This window comes from Sceloporus occidentalis, unplaced genomic scaffold, assembly GCF_023333645.1.
Source record: "Sceloporus occidentalis isolate IW3139 unplaced genomic scaffold, rSceOcc1.0.p SCAF_35, whole genome shotgun sequence".
Lineage (NCBI taxonomy): Eukaryota > Metazoa > Chordata > Lepidosauria > Squamata > Phrynosomatidae > Sceloporus > Sceloporus occidentalis.
In genome coordinates this window covers 8,412,227-8,422,365 of record NW_028317015.1, presented here as the reverse complement: position 1 = coordinate 8,422,365, position 10,139 = coordinate 8,412,227, and the positions used below count along the sequence as shown (strand labels likewise).

General features: G+C 38.6%; 1 protein-coding gene across 1 annotated transcript; it reads right to left on the bottom strand.

The window, feature by feature from the left end:
• Nucleotides 1–915: 915 nt before the first annotated feature.
• On the bottom strand, nt 916–2,095 carry LOC149298059 (sacsin-like). The gene is made up of 2 exons (XM_089487911.1): nt 1,289–2,095; nt 916–933 (listed from the first exon to the last, which is right to left on the bottom strand). Exons 1-2 carry the CDS (start codon nt 2,093–2,095, stop codon nt 916–918), a joined length of 825 nt encoding a protein of 274 aa, XP_089344037.1.
• Nucleotides 2,096–10,139: the final 8,044 nt, after the last annotated feature.

Below are 10,139 nucleotides of genomic sequence, written 5' to 3'. Positions count from 1 at the left end.
GCTCTGCCATAGGAAGGGTATCCTTTAACATACCCATCATCTGTAAGCGTGACATTCTCTCGGGTTTCAAGAAACCAGCTCCCTGGGGAAAGCGGCCCTCCTCTTTACAATACAATAATGACGCTTTGCCTTCTGGATGCACCAGTTTCACAATAAACTGTAACCTTCCTTGTAAGGATGATGGGATACAAGGCTTTGATAACAGCAGATCATCTATCTGTTTGTTTTGCATATCAATGGCATGAAGAATGAGAGCATTTCTATCTTCTGTATCTAGGAGGTGAAGATTTTCAAAAACAATCTCTCTGTAAAATCTTTCCCAATTAAATGAATTAACGAGTAGTGTATTAAAACAGTCACTGCTGGTGAAGCCCTTTTTAACCCATTCTGGAAGTGATACTGCTAGATATGGTTTCTGTAGGACTGAGCTAAATACTTTTTTAGCAAGTTTTTCGATTCTTTTATCCTTAGTATTCTCTAACTGCAGAAAGCAAGCATGTTTTACAGTGCAATGTTGTTGGCCATTGCTGAAGAGAGAAGGAAGCTCATTTGCAAATCCAAATGCCACAGCTTGGTAAAAAGCTTTCACTGCTTCGGTGAACTGGCTCTTGACTTTTGCGATGTCAGGCCAAAATGTGTAATACTGATAGTCCTCTATAGTCCCGTTCTGCTGTAGTATTTGTAGTTGTGATAAAGCCATTATCAAAGCAACCAAGACTGCGTCACAGAGCAGTGTTTTGTTCCATTCACCCTTTTCTGTTGTATCCCACAAGCTCTTTCGATTAGACATAACCGAGAAAGATCCATTTAGGTGGAAAGGAAACCCAGAGGAAATGGGAAGGGGCAAGAAACAGAAAACCATCCCATTAAAGTCCAGCAAATCAGGGGCCCATTTATTTGTGCAATGATTTTTCTTTAGTGGAAGGGCGACTCCTGCAACAGGAAGGGAAAATTTTGTTTTGCGACTCTCACTGAACATCTGAAAAGACCCTTTGATGCCAAGGCTGGGTTGTATCAGGTAATGTTTTTCTTCAGTTGACACCTCTGTTTGCACTATAAATTTGGTTATGTCTGGCCCCATAACATCATTCATAGATACCCCTAAAGTTTTTGATACATCTATTTGCTTTTTCTGGAGCGGAGAATGTTGAGGTACCTCTAGTATTTTCCCTCGTTCTCTTTGAACTTTAATGCGTTGTGTTTGTTCTTTCGGGCAGGTGTTTTCTTGAAGAAAACTTAATGTTACTCTTTGAACATTTTTTAAGAAAATCAGCAGAATGTCAGCTACATTTTCAAAGGATTCCAAAAAACCTTCAATTTGCTCCTCATTGAAAAACTGTTGACATATTTGTGAAACTTCAGCTTCTGTTTCTGTCCGGAAAGGCAGGCGGATTAGAGTCCCCTCAAAGTTAAATGGCTGGTTAAGCTCACAGCCAAAAACATTGGAAAATGGTTGAAACTGATCAGGAAATATTTGGAGAACTTCGGGATTGTTTTGGAGGTTAAGCTTGATTCCAGGGTTGTTACCATTTGGAATGTGCTTTTTCATGTGGTTAATGTTTGGGTCAAAAATTACAACATGTGAACCACTCATAATTGAGGGAGCATCTGTAATATGGTAGACTGTATTAAAACCTAAGCCAAATTTTCCAATCTTTGACAGTTTAGCTTCCTTAGTGGCTGCCCCTACACGGGTGATGTTGAGAAAATCATTGTCTGTAAACTTGCTGTTGTTGTAACACCAAAGTGCTGGTCCGTGACAGTTGGCCATGTCCGGGTCTATCAAACTTTGCCGTGAATTAGAATTTTGCCTCATATCCACTAAAAATTCACAAATGGAAGAATTTGCATCATCTGCATTTTGGATAATCTCTTTAAAAATTTCCACATGTTCACTGTACTCTCTCAATATATTTTTAATTCGCAGAGTGATGGATTCAGAGGGTCCCCATGGCTCAAAATATTCCGGCATTAGTACTTTTGTGCTCAAAAGCTGAATGTTTAGAAACCTGGCTGTTGCTGGGGAAACCTCTTCATGAACAACGTGATAGTCCATGTAATTAGCAGAAGGGTTATTGAAGTGCATCTTGTCCATGTCACAAAACAAACTAGTAGACAGTGCTTTCAATTGAAATCCAGATTTGTCAGTTTGTATTGGGATGGGGAGGTCACCTGATCCATGAACAGAATTTGTTTTCATCCAATCCAAGATGGATATTGCCAGTTTTAATTCCTTAGCTGTGCCAGGTGGAGAGTTTCTGGTCTCAATGTTATGTTTTAGGGTATAAAGTATCTCAATCACCTCACTGGCTGATAAAGTACTGCGAACACCACATTTAGTGAAAAGGTGTTTGTAAATTAGAAAATTTTCTGGAACTTTTTTCACATTGGAACTTAGATCTAAACCTTCTGGATAGAACAAGACAATTTCATTTGGCCGAGAGAAACCCTCTCCGTTCCAAATGAGCATGTTTAAAAGATTATCTTGAAACTGCTCACAATGGTCCCCAATGTATTTGTAAATGTCATGCAATTTCCTATACAAGGAGTAGTGGTCAATGTTATGGCAATTTTCACTAAGAATCTTTAGATGTTCTACTACTTTTTCAGGAGGTGGTAGGTCATCCAAGCCAAGAATCCGACTTGCTGCTTCATTAAATTCACTTGTTAAATGCATTGAAAACTCCACTATGTTGCTGTAGGTCATATTTCTCAGCTCGCTTGGCTGACTGAACACAGTCTGTGAATTAGAAGAGTTCACTGGGACCCAAGCAATATTACAGAGTTTATTTAAATCCGTTCTGTTAAATTGTGATAAAACATTCCCAGTGTTGCAGACTTTGACAATAGCTTTTGCTTTCTTCATTTTCAATACACGATCTTGCTCTTTGTTTATGCTATTAGCAATCTGAAGAATATTACTTGGTGCGAGATTTTCAATAGAATACTTTAGTCCCAATGCCCTCAATGACATCAACACAGCATCTTCATTATAAGTTGATGGTGGAAAATTCTCTGGCTCAAGCAATTCTTGAAATAATTCTACTTTAGGATCAAAAAGAAGAGATGCCTGGGTAAGCTTCCCATTGCAAGGGATAAAATTAAGATTTTTGCACACACGGCTTAGATTATTGCTCTGAGCAAAAAGAATTTGCCCATTTCGTAAAATCCACAGCATTGCATCGTGTGCTTGGCTTTCGTAGGTATTATATGAACCATGTTGAATAGCTTGAACTATCAGTAAAGCCACATCGGATGCATTCAGCAAAGAGATCTTCATTTGTTGTAGAAGCCTACGATCTGTTTCATCTCTACACCTTATTAGCACATCTGGAAACACTAGATTTTCGGGCACAGGTGGGATAGTGCATTTGTCCACTGCTCTTAGACTATAGGCTGGTACCATTCGAGAGCCAGAGAATGTAATGTTATTTGCAGAACAAAATATGGGTAGTTGGTGTAAAATGTTCTGTTCCTGGATAGTAAAGGAGAACGCTTGAGCAATGTAGTCACAAAAAACATCAATGTGTTCTTTAGGTAAATAAGAAAATACTTGTACAATCTGTGCTACATTCAAATTGGAAAATGTCTTTAAAATATTATTTGGTGTGGGCAACAAAATGTACAGCTGAAGGTTTTTGTGCCACAGCCATGGGTTTTCCTGTGCTACTATGATGCAGCCAACCTTCTTGAGTATCGTTGTAAGACAGTTATTAAGAACATAGGCGTCTTTCTCTTGAAACAGCAAAGTGGTATTATTTTTTAACCTTGCAAGCTGAATGTCTGTAGAATTTTCTGTGACGCTGTCTAATGGAATAAGTGGTTGGTGTTCCAAGACATCTAAAATGTTGTCAAATCTTTGTAAGAAAGCCCATAATGTAGAAAGCCATTCCACTGGTGGGTGAGTTGGATCTCTTGGATGCCAAGTAACAACATTGTCACCTCCGTACCATGTTTTGGGAAGCGCTTCATTTAAGGCTTTGCATACAACCTCTTCATCAAGGCACACAAGATTCTTGTAAATTCCTGGGGGGGGAAAGGTTTCAGATAATTAATTCCTAATATATGTTAACCTCTTTACTATGCAGAATGTTAAACACAGTAAACTTGAAGGATAATTGAATTGAGTCCACGAGTATTAATTATTTATAAAATATAAAGTAATTATGTCTATAGATATTCTTTATATTCAATGGCATTATCCTTGAATTATTTTTTACATTTACAGGCAACAGATAAGAGGAGAATCTTATTTTGTCAGTGTTTGCAATAGAATAGCATTTTGCTGAGAAGCACGTGCTGAGGGTAAGTAATTAAAATGATTAATTCATAATGATATAATGATAAAAAGTGTTTTATCTCTTTAAATGGGGCGTATCTTGACCTACTTAAACCATGGCTTGTTTCCAGGTTCATGTGTTTGGAAACACTTCTTAAACCAACAGCCCTATGAAAAGTGCTATTGAAAATACTTACGTTTTGAACCAATGGTCTTTAGATGATCAAGCATGTCACACGATAGATCTTCTGGTATAAATCTGCTTGTGATTCCAGGCAACAAAGTCCTAGTCAAATATATTTATTGACAATTGTTATAGCCTCTGTTTGGTAATTCATAAGTACAATTGCTCAAAAATGTTGTATGTAATTATTTTATTTATGATAATATAAAGTCATAAAATACACAAATAAGTAATGGTTTATTTGCCTTCCATTCCTCCAGAGAATTGGAAAGGTTATACTATTCATTTCGTGTTTAATTATTACTAGAGACATGACCATGTGTATTGAAAAAACATCTGCCACGTCATAGTCTTTGTCTCATGAAGATTGAAGATAATAGAAGTGATTTATCAAGGCCAGAAATTGGTGTCACGAGAAGTGTGATGTGTGTGTTTGAGTGCATCATGTGCATTAGAATAAGTGGTATGTGTGCTTGAATGTATGCTGGTGCAGCTGAGCATGGTATGTGTGTGTTTGAGTTCACACTCATGGTTAAGAGAGGTTAGTGGGTTTATGTCAGTGTAGCAAAGAGTGACCACTATGCATAAGTAAGGCATATCACAGACAACCTGTTGAAAACCCAACAAAGGATTTCTCCCTTCTAAAGAATACTGATGACATACATGAAATACACGACAGGTACCATGCATAAAACTGCTATTTAATTGGCATAATGATTGAATTGTTGCATGAATTGAATTGCCAGCCTTTATACATGCAATACTACCAGACCAGAAGTGTCATTTAACTTTGTCAGGCTTTTTGGAGTAAAAACCATGATATGATATACATAAGCACTTAAATGGTAGCTGTGTTGGATATAAAATATTCTTTGTTTTTCTTGCAAGGTGTGTTTTCCTGTATTCTAATATTATTACATTATTTATTTTGCCTCTAAGGGGTCTCAATCGGTAGCTTCCACCACTCTGCCACTACCCCATTGGATAAACTAGAATACTCTATGTAAAAAATGGAAATAGGTAGCTATGGTTACATAATTAACTCTGAGAAAGAAATCCCCAAACACCCCAAAAAAAACATGCTCAAAGTATCCCCCCAAAAAAGACAACCAGCGAACGCTGTCCAGCTCATCAAAGTGCGCAAGTGCAAGTCTGAGTTTAGTTTGTACAAACTCCTCCTCCTGAGATCCAGGATTTAACTTGGGTGCTCTCTTAGGCCTAACCTAGTGCAGTACACCCAGCAATCCCCTCCGAGACCACCTCCTTCACTACAAAGTGAAATATGACATCATATCCCAGCACTCTATGTCTTAAAGCCACACAGAGGCTTTTAATGCTGTGTGACTCGACAGACTATACCATAATGTAGAGTCCACTTGGGGAGATCGGAGATTCCCATTGTAACCAGCCCATTGAGTAGTAAGGCAACCTGACCCCCTGGTTCTGACACCACCATAGGCCAGAATAAATGACTGTTGACATCTGGCTCAGTTGTGGCTTGACCCACCTCTATTATTTTCAATAAATGTTTATGCTAATGGAAAGGCTTGAGCGCTGGTCTAGGAGCGTATTACTTTGTTCCAATGTGCCTTTCCTAAATGTTATCTTTAAAATTGACTTTTCACCTTCCAAAAATATAGGACATTTTTGAGATTACACTATGTATTCTGGAGAGGACTGGCATCTTCTGGCCTGGCATGTAAAACAGAGCCCTTTGAACCCTTAGTCCCACTACAGTAAAAAGCATGCGCACATTTACATACTCACTCTAACACACACTTACAACCAAACATCCTTACTCAATGAGACCTCATTGTGTAACCACATCGCATTAGCCCCACCACAAATGGGGTCCAACTTGGTCCAGCCGTCTCTGTATATACCTCAATACAAGATGATATTTATTTGTTATATAATATCTCTGTCATTTAAACAGTATGTGTATGCAATGCAAGAAATACCTTTAAGTCTAAGTCATGTATCACTTGAAGTTTGATGATTCCATGCTACTGCATATCATTTATAGATTAAAAATGGTCGGCTTAATGTCGCTTATTGCTTTCCAATCCATGGATTGTGTTACTTGTAATGACGATTGATGTCATAATGCACGTTGTTACTGATATATCTGATAACACTTTCCCGATTAATAAAGAAATTTTTTTTAAAAAATGGTCGTATTGAAAGATGAAGAATTTTATGACTTACCTTGGAAAATACTGGCTATCAATGTATGCCACTCCATCATTATCTGTGTTCTGAAACTCTATGAAGGTCCCATCAGACAGAGGCAGAAGTTTTAGATTTAATAAGTCACTGTATTGCCCATCACTGATTACATATTCTAGGAGCAACATTTTTTTTTCATTTGGAAAGTCACTCCAATCAGTGGTATGCAAGAGCTTTCTAATATATGTAGGGGACACGATGTTCAGCTTTGCATTAGCATTTTCACACAACATAAGGGTTCTGTGGACATGTCCTGGAACCTTCACAAGGGGTTTTTTTAGTAACAAAAGAAGATCCTCTAAACATTGTTGCATGTTTTCATCCTTAGCAAACAAAAAGATGGCTTCAGTTGCAGCTACCCAGCATGCTTTATCAGCAGTCTGCAGTATTTTCTCATTCATCAGAGATATGGACAGTTCTCTTGTAACACTATGCCATTTCCCTTTATGCTGCGTCTTACATGGGTCTGGCCAAATGCCATAAGCCACCTCAGCTGTAACTTTGCATAACATAACAAGGGTCATTATATTTTTGACTGTACATTTATAGACAACCGGTAGCAACTTTTCTATAAGAATATTGTTCCATTTAGCAGCTTCGTCATGCTGCTGATCAACTTCTATCCACTTAATGCTTCTTCTGTCATCAGATAGGTCAAAGCAACCATTAATGATTACTGGGAGTCCAGTTTGGTTTTCCTCTTTATCAGGAAGTGGCAGAACACAACACAGACGGCCCCCAAATGAAGCAATGCCTTCTTTTGTCAAAGGAAATGCCAGATCAAGAGATGGCTTGTTATATAACTTCTTACTCAGCTCTACAAGTTCAGGAAAGAGATTCCCATGAACTGTGTTGGTTGTCACGAGCCACTTGAATTTTTCTTCTTTTTCAGAGCTTTTCAGAGACATGACTTTCACATGTGTTCCTGTGGTCAATTCAGCAGTAACAGCTTCCTCTAAGCTTTCTGTAGATACAGTAACTGTAATTAGATGTGTTACCACTCCATCACGCCCAATTCTCTTTAGAGATACAGTAGTAACATGACGAAGGAAAAGAAGACTGATGCTAGAATCGCTAATAAAAGAATCAAAAAGCTCTTGAACTCTCTCGGAAGTATAGATATTGTCAGAAATTTCAGAGGGTGCAAGTCTAAATGGGAACCGAAAAACTGTCCCCTTAAAAAAGCCATTGTTTAGAATGTCATTCCAAGAACCTCGCCCAATGGCTTCCAAGACAGTCCGAAAGGGATTGAACTGGTCTTCCAACTGCTCTTCAAACTGCTGGCTTCTTTCTAGGTTCCACAAGAAGCCCCCTCTGCGGAATATAATTTCCTGTGGGTCCAGAATACCAATATTTTTACCACTGAATATGGCTGGGTGGTCTGTGAATTAGCAAGAAATAAAAAGAAGAAAGTTAAAGTTAGAAGGTTCTGTTTTCCAAATACCTCCTCTTAAAATGTGATAAAAAATATAGTGCCTTAATAATTTGATCATCTAAAAAGGTAGAAGCTATGAAGAAAACACTTTTTATGTTTTAATACAACTGAATGTAAGTAATAGCTTAAAGGATTGTTATAATGCCAGGTAAATGTGTATGATATTTGTTTTAAATTGTGTAAATGTTTTTTTCTTATAATAGACTGAAATTATATGTTTGAAAAATATGCATTACTTTGTGCTCAGTTTGCATTTATTTTACAAAATGGAAAGTCTGTTAATAATAGAAGACAGTTTAATATAATCAAGTTATCTGTAAAAGGAACAGTTAGGGAATGCATTTCTCCCCGGAAGCAGCTAGTGGGAAGTGAACGAGTATATGTTTAATATGACACATACCTGTAATGTGATACACAGAGTTGAAGCCTAGCCCAAATCTCCCAACGGTATTTGGATCCTTGCGTTTGATGCTGTTTCCTGGCTTCTGGATTCCATCCCAATCACTTTCAGTAAACACTTCATTGTTATAAGCCAAAAGAGCAGGACCTAGTTTAAGAAAGAAACTTACTTTATAAGTTACACACAAGTTTAAAAAAAATGTTACCTTATGTACAGTATTATCTCTACATTAGAGTCTCCTAAAAGGCCTTCTTGCAATTTTACATCTAAAATTCATTTTTGGGTCTTTAGTTGTAGATTGGCCCAATAAAAGGGATCCAATGGGCACCAATAAAGGTATACCGCATTTGCCCGATTATAGGCCGCACTTTTCCCTCCCACTTTACATCTTTAAAGTGGGGGTGCGGCCTATAATTAGGGTTTAGCACAGGGGTGCGCAATTCATATCGCCCGACACCCAGGACATGCAGTCCCGAGCGGTGTTTTTTTCTTTTTCATTTATCCCTGCTGCGGGTAAGAAGCAGGGTTAGGATCCAGATTCCCCGCAGTGCTGCAGGGGACATGTATCCTTCTCTCTGTGGGGGCAGCTGGTGGACGTCTGTGCGACGCGCTCAGACCACCTCTGCTGCTGCTGGCACTTCCACCGTTGCTTCTATGACGGAGCGCCTGCATAGGAGCCCCGGCGGAAGTGGCGAGCAGAAGCAGAGGTTGTCTACACGCATTGCGCAGACGTCTACCAGCTGCTAGACATCAGGGAGTCTGGGGATATATTGATAAGTGGGGGGGGCAGAGTGGCATATCTAGGGAGCAGAGTGGTATATATGAGAGCATAAAGCATATCAGGTGCGCATAAAGTATATCAGGGGAGCTGAGTGGAATATCTGGGGGCTGAGTGGCATACCTAGAGGGGTATAAATCATATCTAGGGGGAATAAAGCATATCTGGGGAGCAGAGGGGCATGTTACATCTATAAGTAAGGTGCATTATGAATAAAGGGGAGGACCTTAAAATGGCTATTGGTTTTCTGTTTGTATATAACATATCCTAACTGCATAATAGATACAAACAATGCTAAAATATGTGTATTCCTGTTCATTAAGTCAAATACTTTTTTACCATTCCACTAATGAGTATTTTTTCTTTAAACTGGTATTGAGAGGAAACGTTAAATCCTTTCTTACCCAGATGTCATCGAAATCTTTATCACTTAAATACCTTGGTTAACAGGCATAATTTGGAGCATATGGCATCCCACTAAGTGGTTTGGGTCTGATGATGCTTCCTAACTACTTGAGGTGGCAGTACATTTTAATGGGGGATCAGTGGAGCAACTGGCTCTGCCTCAGGGAGACCTGGGAAGATTTTCAGTGAGAAATGTTAGGTTATTCTTCTGCTGACTACCCCTGACAACTCACCTGTCAATAGTCCTGCATAATGTTTAGCACAGATCCCTTTCCTTTATAGTTATTAACCTTGACTAATTGCTCGTTAATGAAAAGTAGTGCACAGTATGCTCAACTGTATTTCATTGAAGTACAGGAGGTACTGAACCAGCAGGTTAATTGGTTATCAGGAGATTTTTGGAGCAAATGTTTTACTTTTGGAATTTCT